This window comes from Onychomys torridus, chromosome 19 (assembly GCF_903995425.1).
Source record: "Onychomys torridus chromosome 19, mOncTor1.1, whole genome shotgun sequence".
In the NCBI taxonomy this organism is placed as follows: Eukaryota; Metazoa; Chordata; class Mammalia; order Rodentia; family Cricetidae; genus Onychomys; species Onychomys torridus.
In genome coordinates, this window is record NC_050461.1 from 58,066,147 (window position 1) to 58,088,976 (window position 22,830).

The 22,830-nt window shown below is 44.4% G+C and overlaps 1 protein-coding gene across 1 annotated transcript; it reads right to left on the minus strand.

The window, feature by feature from the left end:
- Positions 1-1,914: 1,914 nt before the first annotated feature.
- On the minus strand, positions 1,915-22,529 carry C19H6orf118 (chromosome 19 C6orf118 homolog). Its single transcript, XM_036169283.1, has 10 exons — positions 22,500-22,529; positions 18,215-18,915; positions 17,317-17,439; positions 15,789-15,848; positions 14,140-14,264; positions 12,414-12,472; positions 11,673-11,854; positions 4,014-4,067; positions 3,424-3,485; positions 1,915-2,168 (listed from the first exon to the last, which is right to left on the minus strand). The coding sequence occupies exons 1-10, from the start codon at positions 22,522-22,524 to the stop codon at positions 2,093-2,095; spliced, it is 1,467 nt and encodes a 488-aa protein (XP_036025176.1). The 5' UTR covers positions 22,525-22,529; the 3' UTR covers positions 1,915-2,092.
- Positions 22,530-22,830: the final 301 nt, after the last annotated feature.

The following is a 22,830-nucleotide window of genomic DNA, read 5'->3' on the forward strand; positions in this document are numbered from 1 at the left end:
GCTCTCGATAGTCTTTGATACCCTCACCCCAATCAACCTGGGGAGGGGCAGAAGGACTTATGTGGGTCTACCGTTGTAGTCCAACACAAAGAGAAATCAGGCAGGAACCTGGAGGCAGGAGCTGATGCAGAGACCATGGAGGAACGTTGCTTACTGGCTTGTTCCTCATGACTTCTTTGGCCTGCTTTCCTATACAACCATAACCACCTTCCCACAGTGGGCTGGGCTTCCAACATCAATCATTAATCAAGAAAAATGCTCACAGTCTTACAGACAGGCTATCTGATGGGGGCATTTTTTTTCAGTCAGGGTTCCCTGCTCCTAGGTGACTTCAGTTTGTGTAAAGTTAAAGAATAATAGTAGCCAGCAACACGATGAGGTGATGGACTGCAAGAATCCCATCAGCCACACACAGGGTCCCCTTCTAGCTCTGCCACACACAGGGAGTTTGAGCACATCGTCTAGAGGCCTCCCATAGCATCCTCTCCCTCACTTCCCCAACCTAGAGTCTGATGGGATTCTTCTGGATAACCAACAGCAGGCAATGGAAATCTGGTTCTTTCCCGTTATGGTTAAGCCTTCGGTCAGCTGTCAGGGTCCTCTCCTGATGGTCTCTCCTCCTCTCTCCCCCACCCCTCTCCTCTCCTCTCCCTGTCCTCCTTTACTTTTCTGTTGCTGTGATTAAACACTGACCCAAAACAACACCGGCGAGGAAAGGTTTTGATTTATTTTTTTAGCTTGCAGGTTATAGTCTACCTTTCAGGGAAGCCGAGGCAGGAACTGAAGCAGGCACCATGGGGAAGGGGATCTGGGGTTTGTTTGCGGCTTACTTGATCTTCTTTCTTATATAGCTCAGTCCTTCCTGCCCAGGGGTAGCTGGGACTTGCCACATCAACCAGTACTGAAGAAAATGCCCCACAGACTTGCCTACAGTTGAGAGTCTGTCTTTCCAGATATGCCTGGGTTTGTGTGGACAAAAACTAACCAATGCACCAACACTCTTTCCTTTCCAATCCTCCCTCCCTCCTTCTCTCTCTCCTCTCCGTCTCCCTCCTCTCTTTTCTCCTCTCTCCTCCCCCTCCTTCCCTCCCCTTCTTCCCTCCCCTTCTTCCCTCCCCTTCTTCCCTCCCCTCCTGCCCTCCCCTCCTCCCCTCCCCTCCTGTCCTCCCCTCTGCAATACTCTAAATTAGGATGGACTCTCTCATGTTCATACTTTACCGCTCACATTTGATCCTCAAATCCTTGCTATGGATGGTCATAGGAACTAAGGTCATCTCCACTCTTCATGCTTATACTAGCATACACCCAAAGAAGTGAGAAGAAATCCTAAGTGTTCGCCAAGTTCAGAAATGTCACCAAGTTCAGAAATGACTGGGGTATGTGCCATCCACCATGCAAACATTCTAACAAGGAGCAAATACTATTTAGTTAAATGGGTATTCATTCAGGCATTACTGTTAATACCACTTAAATCTGAGATGCTCCCACAAGCTCCTGTTTGAGGCACTTGTCCCCAGGTGGTGGCAAGTGCTTGGGAGAGGCTATGGAACCTCTGGCAGAAGTAGACCACTAGAAATGGGCTGCTGATGGTTATATGTGGCTCCTCATTCCCATCATGCTCTCTGCTTCCTGGACAGCACTGGTGGGAACTGTCACATGCTCCTTCTGTGGCAAACTAAGATGATTGACCATGAAGGAGTGAAACCCCTGATATCACAAGGCCGAACACACTGCTCCCTTCAGCTGTTTGCCAAGTCTTTTGGCCACAGAAATAAGCATGTAACCAGCATAGGTATGATGTTTATTGTATTAAATGCACATATGGAAACACATGCACACTTACATGGGGCTGGTCTGTATCACAGCAGGGTTACATCTTCATTCTTACTAAATATTCAAAAGTGTTCTCTCCAGTTGAAAGTTACTGAATAAAAGATGAACTGAGGATCGGTACATCATAGAAAGAGGTCAAAGGAATCACGAGGAGTGTGCGCCTATTAATACACTGACATTATTAGTGGGAAAGATGACTAAAAGAAACATCTTCATTGACCCATCCAGGCAGCGGACTTGGAGGTGGAGTCGTCCTGTGTCACTTCCCAAATATTTGAGAGTCATCTTCTACATCTTGTAACTCTGCATATTCTTTAATGAGATCCCACAGAACCCTAAAAATACACAAGAAACAAATGCAATGGATGAGAAAACATACACAATAGGGAGAAAAGAACAAGTCCCAGTAGATATCTATTTTGGGTCACATGTACCCCAACAGATGAGATTGCAATCAACAACTTTTGTTTTTAGTAATTTTGTTATCAGAGTTTCGGCCTTGAATGCCACAGGGTTTCTCTGGCATTTGAGAGGTATCCCTAAAGCATCTTCTGGCTGACCAATACTGTGCAGATGACATACCTTCTAGCCAGAATGGAGAAGCAGCTTTCCAGTGGGGTCTAAGCAACTGTTACTGCCCTTCTGTCCTTTGCTTACTTCCAGCATGACATAAGGAGCTGAGAGAGTGATCCAAGTTCTCATCCTTGCACATTCCTCTACCGCATGTGTGGTCTCTGTTTTCTGCCCTTCCCTACAACTACGGGTGATGTTGGGACCTAATGCTAGCCAGTGAGATAGGGGAGGAAGTCCCTGAAGAAGGCCATCTTTCTGCATCAGGCAAAATAAATAAATAATGAATAACAAAGCCTCAGAGAGGAAGAGGTTGGCTCTTGGTCCTTTGCCTTGGAACACAGACCAATGCCTAAAAACAGCTACAGTGGGACCCCATGAGGAAAAACCCATAAGCAAAGAAAGTTAGATAGGCCACAGCTCACACGTGGAGGTCAGAGGACAACTTAGAAGGGTTAGTTCTCTTCTATCACATAGGAGTCAAGGATCAAACTCAGGTTAATCGTCAGCCTTAGGGATAAGTACATTTACCCACTGAGCCATCTCATCGGTCCCTGTTGACTCTTTAAATTGAAAGTTTAGATGTGCATAGGATTTTGTTTTTAATTTTCATTACTGTTGTAAGCCCTGCAATTTGAGTCACTTCAAGGTGCATCTGGCATAGGACTGAGGAGATCTCTCAGTGGGCAAACCACATGCCATGCACATGTAAGGACCAGAGTTCATATCCCCAGAACCCATGTAAATGCCAGGTAGGCATAGAGGCAACCTGCCTGTAATCCTAACACTCAAAAGGTGGAGACAGGATCCTTGGGGTGAGCTGCCTAAGGAGACTAATATTATCAGTGAGCTCTGGGCTCAAGTGAGAGTCTGCTTCCGTGAATGAGGTGGAGAGTAAAAGAATCCCCCACTGTAACCTGGGGCCTCCACGTCCTCACCTGCACACATGTGCAAAAGCATGTTCATGCACACACACACACTATACACATGCGTATTTTAGAACATTGTATAGATGCTTACTGCCTCTCTGTGTCGCCGATTTTACTCTTTTTTATGAGCTGCTTGACCTGGTTTTCTATAACCTGTGGAGATTTGAAAATCCTTCAGTCATCGAGAACACCAACATCTTGGTCACGTATAATGACAATGAGATGAAATCAGAACTGGTGGTTCTGTCGGGCATGGCATGCTAACCACAGCACGCACAGCTCAGAGGCACACACATCAGAGGCACACACAGCCCAGGAGTGCAGAACTGTGATGTAAACAGCAAATGTAAACAGGATGAGTGTTTGGAGCATTCCACTCCTTGTTGCTGGTTGTTTTATTCATTATTCTGAGTGGCAAGGTGTGTGGCTGAGTTAGAGGAGCAGTTCAGACTGGAGCACTCCATCATCATGATGTGGTGTGTTTTCATGAATGCACTGAACATGAGAGTCCAGTTCTAGGCTGAGGTCTGCACAGCCAGCCAGACACAGCTAACACCGCAGAAAGCTAATCCACGAGAAGAAATTATGTGGTTTCATGTGACCTACGACACAGGCAAACAGACAGGTTGAGAGATGTTTCTATACACTGACACTAGTTTGCATGTTAAAAACACATCTTACTTTTATTTTCTTCCTTAAGATTTTGTTTGTTGTTTCCAACTTCAAAGCTTCATTCTGAAAGAAAATGATTTGAAAATCAATTTCAAAGACTTTTTCTCTATTTGTGAAATTTAAGAAAGCATTATGAGGCTGCTGTGGTTATGAATTTAAGCATGCTCAGTGCTGCATCATTTTAAAATAGACATTTACTCTGGTCAGGAAAGCAGGTAGGCTAACTGCAGATCTTCACCTATCCCTCTGCTCCTCCAAATCCAATCCCCCAGTCTCATCCTCATCTCTGTAACAGACCACTTGCTGCAGCCTCCACACAAAAGACCCCCCTGCTTCGCAGGATCAAAGCACACCATACAGCCAAGTGTAGATCCTTCACAACACCTGGCAATCACACCCATGACCAAATCATCTCATTATGCAGCCCTGCTGGGTAAAGCAAGCTCAGACACTCTGACCTTGAGCAAGGCCTTAGCAGAGAGCCTCTGTGAGCTCCCACACTCATCCTGTCATCCAGCCCCCAGCTCCAGCAGGCACTCCCCGGGAACCCGCCAGCCAAGCCTGTCAGAGAAGCAAGTGGGCCAGGGAAGCAGGTAGGTGAGCTTCAGATCTTCACTCATCCTTCTCTCCTCCATAGCTAATGCCCTAGTCTCATCCCCAGCTGTATAGCAGGCTACCTGTCATGGCTTCTCTTCTCTCTCCACCCCCATTTCCCAGATCCCAGTGGAACACCTTGCTCTCCTACCTTCCTGTGGACTGTTGGAGAATATTATTTTAAGGTGTGTTACTTTTGTTCATGTTGCATTTGTTTAACTCTGTGAAGCTGTGCTACTGTGAGTGTCTAAAATACCTGATGGTCTAAAAAGGAAGAACTGCCAATAGCAAGGCAGGAGAAAGGATAGGTGGGGCTGGCAGGCAGAGAGTACATACAGAAGGAAAAAACTGGGAAAAGAGATCTATTGGCCAGAGAAGGGGAGAACATCAGAGGCCAGCCACCTATCTACACAACCTGCAAGCCATGGAGTAAGAGCAAGATTATAAAAGTAAGGGAACGGGAAAAGCCCAGTGGCAAAAGGTAGACGGGATAATTTAAGTTTAAAAAAAAAAAAAAAAGTTGGCTAGAAACTAAGCCAAGCTAAGGCCACGCATTTATAAGAACAGGCCTCCATGAGTGATTTATTTGGGGAGTTGGGTGGTGGGCTCCCTAACAAAAGGGTAAAAACAACCAACAACAGTGGACCCCCTCAGCCCCACCCCTGCTGGACCATATCCATTCTTAAGTGTCAGCTCCCCAAACCTAAAAAGCACAGTTTCCTAGTAGCCACATCTATAGGATCCTAGGAGAATTTCCTAGCAGGGAACACACAACCACCACATTCTTCTAAGAACCAGAGAGGGAAACAGAAACCCAGGAACAAAATACCCACCCAACAAAGACAAGACCAGATATCAGCACGTAGAATTATAATCTTCCCAAATTCAGATGCCTAGAGACCAACATAAAAACACAATCAATAAAAACAACCAGCACAATATGTTTCCACCAGAGCCCAACAACCCTACCATAGTAGGCCATAGCTGAAGCACAAGACAATGACCTTTCAATAGCCTTTATGCGTCTGGTAGAGGTTCTTAAGAAGGAAATGAATAAACCCCTTAAAGAAATCAATGAAAACACAATGGAAGTAAATGAATAAAACAGTTTGAGACCTGAAAGTAGAAATAAAATCAATAAAGAAAACCTCAACTGAGGGAAACCTGGAAATGAAAGAACATTGCCCAATTCATTATATGAGACTACAATTACACTGATACCCCAACCACACAAAGACCCAACAGAGAAAATTAGAGACCAATTACCTTTATGAATATTGATGCAAAAATTCTCAATAAAATATTTGAAAACAATACAAGAACACATTGAAAAAGATCATCTACCATGATCAAGAAGGCTTTTTCCCAGAGATGCAGGGATGGTTCAATATATGAAAATCAATAAATCTAATCCACTATATGAACAAACTGAAAGAAAAATACCACGTAATCATCTCATTAGATATGTTTGACAAAATCCTTCATGATACAATCTTCTAGAGAGATTAGGGGTAAAAGGGACACACCTAAACATAATAAAGGCAGTTTACAGCTAGCTCATAGCCAATATTAACTCAATTGGAGAGAAACTCAAATAAATTCCATTAAAATCAGGAACAAGACAAGGTTTCTACTTTCTATATACCCATTCAATGTAGTACTCGAAGTCTTAGCTAGAGCAATAAGACAACTGAAGGAAATTAAGGAGATACAAATGGAAAGGAAAAAGTCAACACATCTTTATTTGTAGATGATGTGATAGTTTACACAAGTGACCCTGAAAATTCTACCTGAGAACTCCTACAGCTGATAAACACTTTCAGCAGATTAGCTGGCTACAAAATTAACTGACAAAAAGATCAGTAACCTTCCTATATATAAATGACAACCAGACTGAGAAAGAAATCAGGGAAATAATACCTTTCACAATAGCCTCAAATAATAAAAAATATCTTGAGATAAGTCTAGCCATGCCAGTTAAAGACCTGTATGCTAAAACTTACTAAGTCTTTAAAGGAAATACCAGAAGATGGAAAGATCTCCCATGCTCATAGGTTAGTAGGATTAACATAGTAAAAATGGCCATGCTACCAAAAGCAATCTACAGATTCAATGCAATCCCCATCAAAATTCCAAGACAATTCTTCACAAATCTTGAAAGGAAAATTCTCTGCTTTATGTGGAAACACAAAAAACTAGGACCATTAAAAAAATTCCTAAACAATAAAAGACTGCTAAAGGTCTAATTATTTTTTATCTCAAGTTATAAGACAATGCTATAGTAAAAAAGACAGTATGGTATTGGCATAAAAACAGACATATTTATCAAGGGTATTTAATTGAAGACCCAGATATAAATCAACACACCTGGACACCTGATTTTTTTTTATAAAAACACACAGAAATACACACTGGAAAAAAGACAGCATCTTCAACAAATGGTGCTGGTCAACAGATGGCTCCATGTAGAAGACTGCAAAGAGATTCAAACTTACCACCCTGCACAAAACTCAACTCCAAGTGGATCACAGACCTCAACATAAAACCAGATACACTAAACCTGATAGAAGAGAAAGTGAGGAATAGCCTTGAACTCATTAGCACAAGAAAAGACTTTCTGAACCAAACACTGACAGCACAGACACTAAGATCAACATGGGATCGTGTGAAACGAAAAGGCTTCTGCACAGCAAAGGACACCATCAATTGGACAAAGTGGCAGCCTCCAGAATGGGAAAAGATTTTTACCAACTATATATCTGACAGGGGCCTAGTATCCAAAATATATAAAGAACTCAAAAAACTAGATAACAGAAAAACAAAATTACCCATTAAGAATGGGGTACCAATCTAAACAGAGAATTCTCAAAAGAGGAAACTCAAGTGGCTAAGAAACACTTAAAGAAATGTTCAACATCTTTAGCCATCAGGGTAATGAAAATCAAAACTACTTTGAGATTTCATCGTACACCTGTCAGAATGGCTAAGATAAAAAATATAAGTGACAGTTTATGCTGGGGAGGATGTGGAGTAAGAGGAACCCTCATCCATTGCCAGTGAGAGTGCAAACTTGTACAGACACTATGAAATCAGTGTGGCCATTCCTCAGGAAGCTGGGGATAGATCTACCTCAAGATCCAACTATACCACTCTTGAGCATCTACCCAAAGGACATTTCATCCTATCACAGAGACATTTGCTCAATCATGTTCATTGCTGTTCTATTCATCATTACCAGAAACTGGAAATGACCTAGATGTCCCTCAACAGAAAAAAAAATGAACAAAGAAAATATGGTACATTTATACAATGGGATATTACTCAGCCATTAAAACATTAAGTCATGAAATTTTCATGTAAATGCCTGGAACTAGATAAAAGATCATCTTGAGTGAGGTACCCCAGACCCAGAACAACAAATAGGCTATGTATTCACTTGTATGTAGATATTAGCTGTTAAGTCAATGAGAACCAAGTGACAAGCCAGAGACACACAGAGATTAGGTATAGAGTACGAGACTAGGGGGTATGGATAGATCTCCTTGGGGAAGGGAAATAGAATAGACAGTTATAGGTGGATGTTTGTGGGTAGAACAGGAAGATTAAGTGGAGAAGGGGATGGAAGAGAGGGGCAAGGGAGCTGTTATGGGAGAGACAGCTAAAATTAAGGGCCACGTTAGGGGTAGTATGGAAACCTAACACAGTAGAAGCTTTCTAAAATATAAACCTATATGAAAGAGATCTAAATGGAATTGGCAAATAGTGGGGGAGACAAAGCCCCAACTGGACATCTCTTGTCACCAAATGAAGCTTTCAGTACTGGGAATGAGTTACATCTAATTATGTTGTTGGCCAAAGGAGTCCCATGGGAGTCCCCAAGCAACTGAAGCTGTTGCCAAAGTGAGAGGTTGCTCTCCACAACCTGATTGCAAGGTTGCAACCTATACAACTTGTTAAACCCAGAGAAGTTAAGCTGGTGCCTACACACAGCCTTCACATCTATGTGCTAGCATCTTTGGTACAGGAAGGTACTCTGCATGTTGTCAAAGTCAACCACAACCCCTTTGATCTGCAATGGTGTCCTGCCTGCTATATGTGCTAGGGCAGTAGTGGCACCACATTTGTAGGAGTAACCAACCAATATCTGATTTAAGGCCCACTCCCTATCTGACACTAATTGAGTGACCAAGAACTTGAGACTAGATAGACCAGGAACCTAGGGTAAAACCAAATACTACTGTTATTAAAAAAAAAAAGTGTAGCAACAAAATGACTCCCAATGACATTCTGCTATACTCATAGATCAGTGCCTTGCTCGGCCATCATCAGAGAAACTTCCTCTTGCAGCAAATAGAACAAATATAGAGAATCACAGCCAGACATGCAGAGAGTGAAAGACCTTGGGACACTCAGCCCCTAAATGAGATGTCCCCATCAAATCCCTCCCTTCAGAGCTCAGAGAACCCCATGTAAAAGGAGGGGAGGTTGGAAAAATGTAAGAGCAAAGGGCAGTGGAAGACACCGAGAAGACAAAACACTCTGAGTGAAAATGATCAACACACATATGAAATCAGAGATGGAGGCAGCATGTACAGAGCCTTCACAGGTCTGCACCAGTCAGGATTCTAGAGATGAATGATGGACTGGACACATGCCACCCATCCCTAGCCCAAAAGTTATCTCAATTGATAACCATATGCAAATGAAAATTTAGTTTCCTCCAAGGAAGTCTCACTGGGCAAACAGACTACTCTTAAGGGTAGGCTGCATGCCCAGCAGTAGACAGACAGCAGAAAACGGCATCATTGGAGGTTCCTTGTCTCAATACTATGTTAGGGCTCTTCCTTTTAGTTTTGTAATTGTTTTTTTATTTTATTTATATAATTTTTCTTTATGGAATATTCCTTTAATTGTGTGATTATATGTCACTGTGTTTGATTTAATAAAGAGGCTGAATGTCCAATAGATGGACAGGATAAGGTTGGAGGAGAGCCAGACAGAGAACGTTGGGAAGGAGAAGGGCAGAGTCAGAGGATTATCAAGCAGATGTAGAGAGAAGCAAGATGGACATGCCATACTGAGAAAAGCCACATGGCAAAGCACAGATAAGAAATATAGGTTATTTTAAAATGTAAGAGTTAGCTAGTAACAAGCCTAAGCTATTGGCCAAGCATTTATAATTAATATTAAGCCTCTATGTGGTTCTTGGAAATTCCACCTACATTTCTTCTGTCTTTTTCCCTACAGATCCTTTTTCTATACATTATGGCTTCCAGATTAGTGTTTTTATGGTATTCCTGAGTGTGTGGATGAGTAGGTCTCTTTATCTTGTGCCTTCTCTTAGACTGTTTTTCTTCTGTTTGTCTGTTTTGTCCAATTGTGATGTGTCAGTTTTTGCTTTATCTTATCATACTTTATTTTACCATTATCCCATAGAAGTCTATTTGTTTTCTAGTGAGATACAGAAAGGAGATGTATCCAGATAGGAGGGGGTGTGGGGAGGAACTGGAAGAAGTAGAGGGAGGGGAAAACATAATCAAGACATATTATATTACTACTACTACTACTACTACTACTACTACTACTACTATTATTATTATTATTTGGTTTTTCGAGACGGAGTTTCTCTGTGCAGTTTGGAACTTGTCCTGGATCTTGCTCTGTAGACCAGGCTGGTCTCAAACTCACAGAGATCCACCTGGCTCGGCCTCCCAAGTGCTGGGATTAAAGGCTTATGTCACCACTGCCTGGCTATTTTTTAAAAATGTAATTTTTTTTTAAAAAAGGAAAACAATAACATAGACACTTAGACCATTGAATAAGAGACACTATAGTGGGAAAGAGCCTGTGAGTTAAACCCTGTAGATACTGAGCCCATTAAAACTTCTCAGTTGTCTGTTCCTAGAAACAAGGTGAAATATAAATGCAGAAGTCAGGAATGGGAATATAACCCAGCACTTGGGAGGAAGAAGCAGGAAGATTCAGAGTTCAAGACTGTCCTTAGCTTTGTGGTCACATGGGTTACACAGAACCAAAGAATACAAATATACATTTCACTTTATGCACTTTGATTTATCCTACTTCACAAATTTTGTTTCTTTTTCTTAGGAATTGAAGGTTTGTGATAAGCCTGTGTCAAGCATGGCCAGCAGTCCTGATGAACCTCGGCGTGTCATAGCCAAGGGTTTATTTTTCATTTGGGTACATTGCATTTAAAACAGCATGCTGTTAAGCATGTAATTGTTGGCCATAGAGTGTAACCATAATTTTACATGCACTGAGAAATCAAATAATTCTTACAGCACACCTAATTGTGGTATTTGCTTTACAGTGGTGTCTAGAAACTAGCCCACAGCATCACCAGTAGGTTTGCATCCATAAGAAACACACACAACAGCAGCAATAACTGATGATTTAATAGGACTTGGTTCAAAGTGTGGGGGCTGAAAAGACAGCTCAGCAGTTAGGCACACTTCCTGCTCTTCTAGAGGCCCAGAGTTTCCAGAACTCATGCCAGGCAGCTCACAACCACCTATAATTCTAGCTCCAGGGAACACAACACCTCTTCCAGCCTGCCTTTGTAAGCACTTGTACAACATACATGGCCTGTGTGCAAAGGTCACATAAGCTTGGTCTTCCAAGTAGCTATACTGAGCAGTCATAGGAACAGTGGGATAACACTGTGCTCTGTTGAGAGCCAACGTACCCAACCATGGTTTAGACCAACACCACCTTCTATGCACTTTGTAATTCTTATTCTGCATTAAAAACAAAGAACACAGTACGGCTAAAATACATGGAACTAGCCACAAGGGGCCCTATCAGGTCACATTCCACACAAGCTCTGTGCAGTATCTATATGTTCCAAGCACTCACAGAGCTCCACAGACTCACATCACTTTGGTTCTAGTTTTAGTGAGGCCCTCAGTGCTCTATGTAGCCACTACACCTTTTGAAGTGAAAGCATATTTTGGACTAAGCTTCGTTAGATTTCACCCTGTTACAGAATCAAACTATTCTGTGAGCATCTACAAGGAAAGCACGTGTAAATATTTACACAGATAATTTGCATACCTCTACACTTTTAATCCCACTCTCGGCGATATCCATCACTTTGGAATGCACCAATGTTTCTTTGATGTGTTTTTCAAGCTCTTTCATTTCATCCCATTTTTCAAGGATTTCACATCTCCTCTTCTCAACTTTCTCGATCAGAGTGAGTTGGTCCTCATCATTTTCGCTTCTAGCAGATGCTTCTGGAAATAGTTTTGAAAGCAGTTACTATTTTTAATATCTCCACACTTGTTAACAGTGATGTGTGTAATAATGTCATATGTTACATATAACTATAGTGTAAATATATATATATACACACATATATATGACTATATTGTGTAACATAACTGTAGGGTAACTCAAGTATATTAATAAAAAATCAACTGTTCCAGAGAAATAAGATATTCCTTCTTGAAGTAGTCACATAATCTGTAAGTATCAATGGGTGCCTAGTTTTGCAGACTCTGGGCTAGGTGGAAAGGGACAGTTGTGAATGGTGACCAGAACCTCTTCTGTGTTATCTTTCTAATAGTGCATACTGGTAAGAGACTACATGAAAATGATGAGGTAGGGGGTACCCTGGGGAGAGCCATATGAACACCAAACAGTTTGGTCTGGGTTTAAGGAGAAACCTCCAAAGACCAAGGAACTTGAGGCTGAAGTGGAAACAGGAATCAGATAGGTGCCTGGTGAGGGAGGTGGATCAAGACACCCAGGAAGACACTAGAAGGGCAGCAGGCAGTTCTGGAAGGCACTCACCTGATTTTTCCTTAGCGGACTGCAGTAACAGTCTCTCTGCCTCCAGTTCATTTCTGAGTCTAAAAATTGATAGGAAAACATTCATGAAGCAGCAACCCCTATCTGGGCTTCGTTGCTTCTATCTATTTAATAACACAAGTCGTGTGTGTGTGTGTGTGTGTGTGTGTGTGTGTGTGTGTGTGTGTGTATGTGTACTTGCATGTGTGTGGACACACTTGTGTATGCCAGTGTGGATGTGCCTGTGGAGGCCAGAGGTTGATGACAGGTGTCTCCTCACCACTCTCTACCTCATACTTTGAGACAGGGTCTCTCACTTGAACCAAAGCTAAGTATTTCGCTAGTACAGCTAGCAAGCTTCACTGGCAGATCCTCTGTCTTAGCTTCCCACATGTATTTACAGGACAACCACTACACCTAACTTGAATTTTCATGGGTGCTGGGGATCTGAATTGTCTCCTTACTGGGCTACTCCTCAGCTCCAGCATCATATGTCTTTTTACTTAAGAAATAAATACTGATCTTCAGACTTTCTGACACAGAAGGCACTCTGAAGATGGCTGTACAGAGCCTAATCCAGTCCAGTTAACAAGGAAAGCATCTCCTTACTAAGATTATATATATCATTAAAATCCATTAATTATAAACAAATGGGAAGGCCAACACAATGGCTCAGTGGATAAATGCACTTAACCACCCAAGTTCAATCTCTGGGCCCCACATGATGGAAAGAGAATACTAACACCCATCCATTATCCTCTGACCTCCATACATACACTGTCGCATGTACACACACACACACACACACACACACACACACACACACACACACAGAAAGAGGGGAGAAGAGGAAAGGGAAGAATGGAAAGGAAGAAAAACATGTAGGAGAGATGGCTAGGTGGCTCAGTGCTTGCCCTGTAGCTGTAAGGACCTAAGTGTGATCCTTCACACCAACTGGAAAAGCAGACACCTATAATCCCAGCACGTGGAGGTGGAGACAAGAGGGTCCAAGGCCTCACTGGCTAGCCAGTGTAGCCAGTTGGTGAGCTCCAGGTTCTGAGACTGTCTCAGAGAATAGGGTAGAGAGTGATAGAATTCAGCCAATATTTGACTCTTGCCTCCACATAGGCATGCACAATAATACGCATCCATACCGACATGTAAACACACACCTATAGCACACACATATACAGAACTAAATAAATCATGGTGAGACATGGTGGCATGCAAGCCAGCATGGTGCTGGAGAAGGAGCTGAGTATTCTATATCTTGACTGGCAGGCGAAAGGAAGTGGTCTGTCTCACTGCGTATGGCTTGAGCATATGAGACCTCAGAACCCACCTTCACAGTGACACACTTCCTGCAATGAGGCCACACCTCCTGATAGCGCCACTCCCTTTGGGAGCCATTTTCTTTCATACCTCCATAGAGAGATTACAGGATTTTCTAAGTTAATAAAATCAGAAGGCTATCTCTGGCCCTGCCATCCTCGGTCCCATCAGAAAGTCCTCAAGGAGGATCCTTCAGAGACCTCTAAGAGGCTTACTGCATTTGGTCCAGCACCACAGTCATACATGGAAGAGTCCAGGTGAAGAGGACAACATTGGTACAGGTAGCACGCCACACCCCAACAATGCAGACAAATGTGGGTGCTGCTCATTACAGAGTGTTCAGGTCATGTTGAGTATCTGTGGAAACTTCACCAGAACCGTGCAGCTGGTGCCTTACTTCTCATTCTGCTCCAGGGCTTCCAGAGCAGCCTGCTCAAGCTTCCTCAGCCGCTCCTTGGCTTGGTCAATGTCTGTGCTGTGCACAGGGCTCTTCTCCAACCCCCTGACTTCAGCCAGGAGCCGCTGCCAGGAACAAGGCACATGAAGGGTAAGGTGGTCAGGGAGAGTGTAAGATGGTCTGGGCTGTTACCCATGTAGGGCCTGGGTATCCCAGGGTCAAGTGTGCATTCCAACTCAGCAAGTGCATTGGGAGGGCTGGAGGCAGGGATAAAGTAATGGTGAAGTTCCAAGTAAAATAATTTTTACAATAATGAAATAATAATAATAATGAAATTTTCCTAAGGATTCTTAAGAAGGGCCTTCATGGTCTTCGTGGAGCTGGGTTGGGGGACACACAAAGAACAAAGGTCTGGGTACATCATTACTATCTATTTCACATATTTGATAGACAATCTTAACCACCTATTTTTATGTGGACATAAAGAAAGTGGGGCTTGTGCTGGTGACAAAGGCCTTTGTGTCATCAGGTGGCCATCTGGGCTTCAGGGATGGGAAGACAGAGAGAGTCCTGGAAGCCCGTCAGTCCCTTCATTTGGCTGTTCCATTGAGATGTGGGGTTTTCCTTTTCTGCCCCACCTAGAGTAAGGAACAGAGTACACCAGTGACTACAGACACTGCTCAGTCCTGATTTTACTTACAAATGCTGATTTGATTGATTGATTGATTGATTGATTGATGATAGAATGATGATTTAATCTTGATATGTATGGGTGTTTTGCCTGTACGTATGTTGTTTCACTACAAGCATGCCTAGTGCCTGTGGAGGTCAGAACGGGGTGTCAGATCCCCTGGAACTGGAGTTACAAATGGTTGTGCATCACCATGTGGGAGCTAGGACCCAAACCTGAGTCCTCCGCAAGAGCAGCCAGTGCTCTTAACTGCTGAGCTACCTCTCTAGGCCCTCAAAACTTGTCATCAAATAGCATAAAAAAGTCTCAGAACACAAGATGCAATGCTCACATGAGGTGTTTTATTAAGATGTAATTTAGAACTGACTTTGTATGCTATAGGGTGTGTGTGTATGTATATACATATGTTTATGTGCATATGTGTAAATATATATATATATATACATTTCCTACTTCACAGCATAGTTACTACTATCAAGGCTTCTTGGAGCTATCTGTCATTCCCATGGGACATTTCTTATTAGAACATGGCATGCTGACCCCCTGACCCTGCAGAGACTAGAGGAGACAGTGATCTGTGTTGTGGCTCTGGGTATACCTGCTGTGACAATCCATCCATGCAGGGTAACAACAGGATGCTATTGATGCAGTACCATGTATGTTCCCAGTCAGGTGTGCTGCCTGTGGTTAGGGAATGACCCAGTGCTGGGGTAATGTCCAGGAAAGATCTTTACCCATAAAATTTTAGGTTGATAGAAAGATTGTCCCTTTGAAAAAGCACCAGCTATAATAAACTTATCTGGGGTCAGCAGAAATAAGAAAGAAAAAAGCACCAGCTGTTTTGCATGACGGAGGAACAAATGGGGCTTCCCGGGTTGAGAGTGTCCTACTGCTCCTGAAATAGGAAGTCATGAACAAATGCACAGGCTCACTCTGTGCCCTTTCTGGTCATGATTACCTTATACTGTGCTGTGGGCTGCGAGTCTAGAAGAGCTGCCATGTAGAGTTCATATTCATCCTGCACAAAAAAAAAAAAAAAAAAAAATCAAACAAACAAACAAAAGCAAAACAAAAACACCAATGTCACCAGATGCAAGGGCTTGTGGACGGGGGTGGAGTGCATGAGTGTGTACATACATGTGCACAGGCACCCATGTGTGCAACAAGGGCCAGAGTTGACATCAGGCATCTTCTTCTATCACTCCCTACCTTATTCTTGCTCACAAGCATATGGTAGGCTAGCCAAGCATATGCTAGCCAACAAGTCTGGGATCATCTTGTATCTGACTTGCCCCAGCACTGGAGTTCCAGATGCGTATCACAACACCCAGATCTTTTTTGTTATTTTGTCTTTTTTTTTTTTTTAACCCAGAGCTGAGGACCGAACCCAGGGCCTTGCGCTTGCTAGGCAAGCGCTCTACCACTGAGCTAAACCCCCAACCCCACAACACCCAGATCTTATGTGGGTGCTGTGGATTGAAACTCAGGCCCTGCAAACACTTTGCCCACTGAGCTACCCCCTCAAGCCCCAAGGATTATTTTTTTACATGCGTAAATCCCATAGGTGTGAAGGATGTCAGTTAAAACCACTTCAAACATGAAGCATATAAAGTGCATCTGCAATGTGCTAAAATGCACATACACACAAATTTATAAAATTAAATGGTCAGTGAACCCTATTTTGACTACCAGCTACTGACCAGTTCAAGACACTGTTGTAAAACACCTTCACACACGTCCCCTGCCATGTGTAGTTCTGAGACCTGCTAAAGGGGAGGTGGCAAGGACCCCAGGAGACAAGCAGCACACTGCCATCCTTACCCACCCCTTGTCATTACAGAAACCAGAGCAAGCATGGGCTTTGTGTTGGCTTAGATGAGAATCATCTCCCACAGGCTCATGCATTTGAACACGTGGGCCCAAGTTGGTGGTACTTTGAGGAAGATTATAGAGCCTTTAGTTGGTGAAGCCTTGCTGGAGGGAGTGAGCCACCAAAGGCAGGCTTTAAGTATGTATAGCCTGGCTCTACTTCCTGTTATTTCTCTCCACTTCCTGTGATCAGCCAGCTTCCAGCTTCTGCCGCCATGTTTTCCCTGCCTGTTGCTGTGACTCCCCACCGTGATGGATTCTATCCCTCTGGAGCCACCAACTAAAATAAAGACTGTCTCCCGTGCCTGTCTCGTAGTTTGGGTGCTTTATTACAGCAACAGAAAATTAACATAGGCTTTAAGCAACTTAACTTCTCGTAACTTCTACGTGCCTAGTTCTGAAAGTGTATACGCCATGTTGTTCTGAACTCATAATTGGGAAGCTTAGGTGGGAAATGACAGGTCTAAGCACTAAGTTCACTTGGTGCTTGCTTCCCACGGATCATAGGACTGACAGGACAGGAAGCAGCTTCTCTTGCGTCGCTGCCAGGTGACGTCCTCTGTGGACGAGGGACTGTGTGATTTCTGTGAGGCCCAAGATCCCTGGTGCGTTATTACCTTAATCTCCTTCAGGAGGTCCCCGAAGATCAAAGAGCTGTTACAAATATCCTCAAAGACTTCCCCAAAGACCTGCAGCCTGTTGAACTGCTGAGAGCTGCAGGTGCATATCTTCCGGAGTTCCTAGAAGGAAGACACAGAGTCAGCCCCTGCAGGCGTGGGGGCTCCATGCTCCCCTCAGAACTACTGAGGGATCATGTGGAAAAGGCACCCCAGAGACCGGGCTCTGCAGCGTGGGTGGCACATCCACGGGCCTCTGGTGGTCCTCCACCGTTGCTCAAAGCCTGGCCACTCATGGGCGTTTGCTTCCGTCATTTTCTTTATCCACCCCTGCCTCCTGTGCTCAGAAATTCATCTTCTGCCTCCCCACCACAGAAGACATGCACAGAAGACCCTTCCCTTTCTCACAGTGTGCTCGTTCCAAACCCTGGGCTCTGGCTCTCGGACACATAGATGCCCCTTTCCTCCCCTCCTCTGAATTCTTGCTCTAGTCACTAAGGTTCCCTCTCAGGCCACAGTCACTTCCCACATCAGCCTCCACCAGCATGCCCCCATCACTCTACCCACTAGCATCTGCACCATCTCGTTTTCCCGGGTTCTTCCCACCCATCTTCCATAGGAGGTAAGGTGGACATTCTTTTGTATCCCAGATCGAGTATTTCCAAAGCTGTTCCCGTCGATCACTGAATACTGCTGATCATAAATTCACCTCCAGTTTACCCCTGTGAAATGATACTGTCCTCCCATTCACCTCAATTCTCATTGACCATGCTGGGTAACGGGAGCACCAGTAATGTTGTTGTATTCTGCCTGGACGGGTAACTGAGGTACTCGGGTTGAGTCTGGGCCCACGAGGGTCTCTGAACTTCGGGCCCACCCAGAGCCCCACTCCACTTACCTCCCTCAGTTTCTTCTCATGGTTCTCAGCCACCTTGCTCGCTGTGAAATCCCTCTTTGGGATAGCTTCCTTTGCCAGCACTTCTTTTTGGAAACTCAGGAACTTGTTGTATCTGTCAGCTTTTGTTATACCTGCTAAGTAGGAGCTGACGTACCGATACACATCCCTGCCCGAGGCAGCCCTGGAGCACTGGCGGCTGGAGAGTATCACTGGGTACCTGAGTATTTTCATCTCCGGCAGCCTGAGCTCTTCCTTCCGGTGTCTTTCCCGAGAAAGCACGTGTCTTTCCCTTACTTCCTCCTCTTCCTCCTCCTGTGGGATCTTCAAGGTGACGGCCTCTTTGGAAACATGGGAAGTGACCATCCGTGGGTTCAAATACCTGAACAGCCTTGTGTTGTGGCTGTCATCGGGACGCAGAGCTGTGTTGATGGTGAAGTAAGCCCACGCCTCTCTCATTTCTGCTATCTGTTTGTCTCTGGAAACAGAGGATGGGAAGATTCGCTGCTCCCTTGGCCTGTTGGCATTATGCCAGTGCTGAGTAATGGTCTCGGGAGGCCTGTAAAGCTTGTCAGGGTTCAGGTGTCCAGAGGTGTAGACATAGATATCATCCCTGTGGTCCTTATGGAGCCGGGTCAGGAGTTCCCTCAGGTTGCATAGAGTCTTGACCCCATAAGTCTCACAGTGCTTCCACTTCAGGTAAACTGCTCAGGAGAGAACACACAGCCGTGAGACCCCCCACTAAGCCCACGGAAAAGCAGCCCTGTTGCATGCCTGTTATAGAAAAGAGAGGTCTTCAAAGAGGACAAGGAAATAGCATCCAGCTCCATCCTTATAAGTCAGACAGACCTGTGGCCACCTCAGGTGTAGCCAAAGATAAAGAGCACGTGGGTGTGCCCCAGGTGCTCTTATAGGCATAAAACTCACAACCCTTCAAGGTCAAGCTGGAGAGTTTTACTTGTCCATAGGACACAGTAGAATCGCCTGTGAAGGGGATCTCAAGCAGGAATGGTTCAGATCAAGTTGGTTTGAGGGTGTATCTGTCCCAGGTTGTTCTCAAGATGTGGGAAGAACTGGCCCACTCCAGGCAGCCCCCTTCCCTATGCTCGGTGTCTCAGACTGTGGTGGCATAGAGAAAGCAGTAAGGACTAGAAACGCGTGTATGCACATTCCTTTTCCTCTGCTCTTGCTGTGAGTGTGATGTGACTGTTTGAAGTCCCTGCCCCCTTAGTTTCAGTGGTGTGGTGGACTCTTGCCTGGAATCCGAAGCCCAGAAAACCACTCACCCTTAAACTTGTTTTTGTCGGGGTATTTTCATCACAGTAAAAGAAAGGGAAGGACCAGCAACCAGGAAGGAGATGAAGAGCTTTCCACATGGCAGTGCCGCTTACACCATAAGCAAAGCTTCCCCTAGAGGGCAAGTTTTACATGTGAGTCTAGTCTTCCATAGCAAGGATGAAAAGTCACCTTTAAGATGTGATCCATAAAATGTGCCAGGGAGTAAACAAGGGGTGCCTGCTTGATCGATTTTCCCTCCAACTGGTACTAACGCCGTGTTTCTCAGCCTGTGGGTTGTGACCCCTAAGGGTAGAATGCCCCTTTCACAGGGGCCGCCTAAGACCATCAGAAAATAGATATTTATATTACGATTCATAACAGTAGCAAAGTTACAGTTGTGAAGTAGCAAGGAAAATAATTTTATGGTTGGGGCGGGGTCACTACAACATGTGGAACTGTATTCAAGGGTCTCAGCATTAGGAAGGTTAAGAAATGCTGCTCTAGAGAACATCAGGGTCTGTGCATTTCCATGTAATGTGTACTCTCACGATTGCGTCTCAATCTTATGGGCACATGTAATTATAGATAGTCTAGAAGATGGTTTCTTATATAACTGCATAATTTTTATGAATAGAAACATACTAAAATATGCTTCATACTAGATCCATTGTTCCATGTGGACTGTAGACACTTAGAGATCTTACTCTCCATCCTTAGTCACTGACAAGGTAAACACTGGACAGACAGAATGTCTTCATAGAACTTTCACAGAGAGGAATTGCAGGTGCCTGGCCTTGTTGGATCAAAACCCTTCAGAAGAATCACAGCGAACCAGAAGTGATAGTGCAGGTATCTGGCCTTAGTCCATCTAGAGATCATTAGCACCTATGCTTCCTCCACCAGCACCTCCCCCTCTGATTCAATAACAATTAACATTTTGTATTTATTTCTGCACCAGTTTTTAGTGCAAGATTTTAAGCTCAGTAGACTAATAATATATAGGTCCTGAGATTCAGGGACTAACAGAAAAAGGCTATTAACTGATTAACCATATCTGGATATTACTAATCACATAAAATAGTACACATATTCTTTGCCTTTTCCTTAAATCTCGCATTGGTTTAATTTCTTTCCTTGTAACCTTTGTAGCTATCCCTTTAAGAGATAGCCAGAACTTTTTGCAACCTACAGCTGTTGTCAATCACCAAATATGCTGACTAAGTCTTTGCCAAGTGTGACTTATCAGAATACTTGTCCCTGAGAGTCTACTTTGTAGTTTTTACTAACAAGTTGTTAATGAGTGGAGATACACATATCCACATACTTGAGGAAGAAAAGGAGGGAGAAGGTGGAAAAGACCTAGATAGATAGATGTGAGAGAATAGCAAGAACAGAATTGATGGAGAACAAAGATGAGGACGGAGATGGAAAGAACTAGGTAGACATGAGAGACCAGCAGGAGGGACCAAGAGCAGGAGGACCGAGAGCAGGAGGGACTGGGAGAAGCTAAGTAAGAGAACAGAAAAGAAACTGTGTAGACAGAATTGACTTAAAAGAATAAAGTGAATAGACTAATGGATTCAGTGTGCTTAGATTCATTTGCTATCCCTCAGATTAGTATCCTTAGCCACTTGTAGCAGCTATTCTGGGCCCTGATAGAAATCCCCTCAAGGCAGGCACTTGGGGATAATTCATTAAAGAACAAAATAAAGACACAAAACGGAAGCTCTCCTGCTCACTGTCCTGACATCAGGGTGTGCTGACAGCGGAAGTGGACACCTGGGTGTAACGGGTGACGTCCTGGGATCAGGTGACCCACACCAATCAGGGGCAGAGGCCAAAAGGTCTGCAAAGATAAGACAAGCCTCAGAAGGGTCGTAAAAACCCAGGCTTCAAAAGGCTCAGCGATGCTGGTCTCCAATGTACCTCAGCACACGAGAGCCATACACGTACTCCAGCAACAAGAGACCCTTCAGGTGACCCAGTCTCCCCAGATCTCTTGCCGATGGACTGGCTCTGACCCTGGCAGGGTTGAGTGTCCGGCACCCTGGCTGACCTGACTAAGCACAACTGAGGCCGTGTCAGTTGGCCTCTGACACCTTCAAGGGCCATCTGCAGTGGAGCCAGCGTCCACTCGCTGTCCTGCCCACCAGTGGCTGTGGACGTGGGGGTGTGTGGGCACTGGGCCTTCAGACTTGCAACCTGCTTGGTGCCACCACGTCTCCCAACTGTCCACGAGTGAACTCTGCCTCTGGGTATTGGTGTCCTCACTTAGAGCTGGATTGTCAGGTTGTTAGATTTATTTCGTGTGAATTGTTCCCCTCTTGTATTATGTTGTCAGTAAACTAAGCCTTCGAGAAAGACACCTGACTGCTTTCCTCTCTGTGACCTGTAAATCATGTTCCAAGACAGCAGCATCGTGGTACAGGAAGTTTCTCAAAGCTCAGCTCTGAAGAAAGCAAACCAACACTGAGCTAGTGAGGCAAGTCCCTCCATCTTTTTCCCTCCAGGGTACTGTACTTACTAACACACACATGCACACCACACACCTTCACACACATGTAGCACAGACACCATGGGAATGGTTGCTTTTGATCAACGTCTTGACCCAACATAAAATTCCAATAGGAACCCTGGAGGGAAACTGTCTAGATGAGGTTGCCCTAAAGCCATGCCCTGAGGAGTTTTCTTAAATGGGTTTGGTGAGGTGGCAAGACCCACCCTGTTTCCTGGGCCAGTCCCTGGACCGAATGAAAAGTGAACTGGGTGGAACACTGGTGTGCATGTGTCCTTTGCTCTGGTCCCGGTTGTGGACAGAAATGGTCGGCTTCAACAAGTTCTGAAAGCACTGCGTGTCTCTCAGTCCAAACAAATCATCCTGATCCAGGAGCTGACCTCCAGTCCGGAAAGGCTTTTACTTTCAAAACCACTTGTGAGAAATGGGCTTTCCCAGGCAATCAAACATCAACTTTAAGCCAGGCAAACACAAAAATGGGGACAGACAACTTACAATCAGGTTCCTGATCCTTAGCCATCGACCCTCTTGTCACCAACTGCAAGCCAAGGCTGCCGTTGCCACGGGAACAATAAACATTCTGAGCCCCTCCCCTACAATGTAGCTCTGGGGCCCAGCCACAGGGTGGCAGGATAGCCAGGATTTCCCATCTTTCCTCTGCCAAGTCTGTGAGTATAGCCTGGGAGCACTCGAGGGATGCTCACTGGCTTTACCTTTCAAAACGAAACATTCTTTCCTTGGTTCTAGCGCAGAGCACAATGGGCACTAAAGTAACGCTGGGCTGTGGTGTGATTACAATGTGACGGAGTCACCAATCTGGTGACAT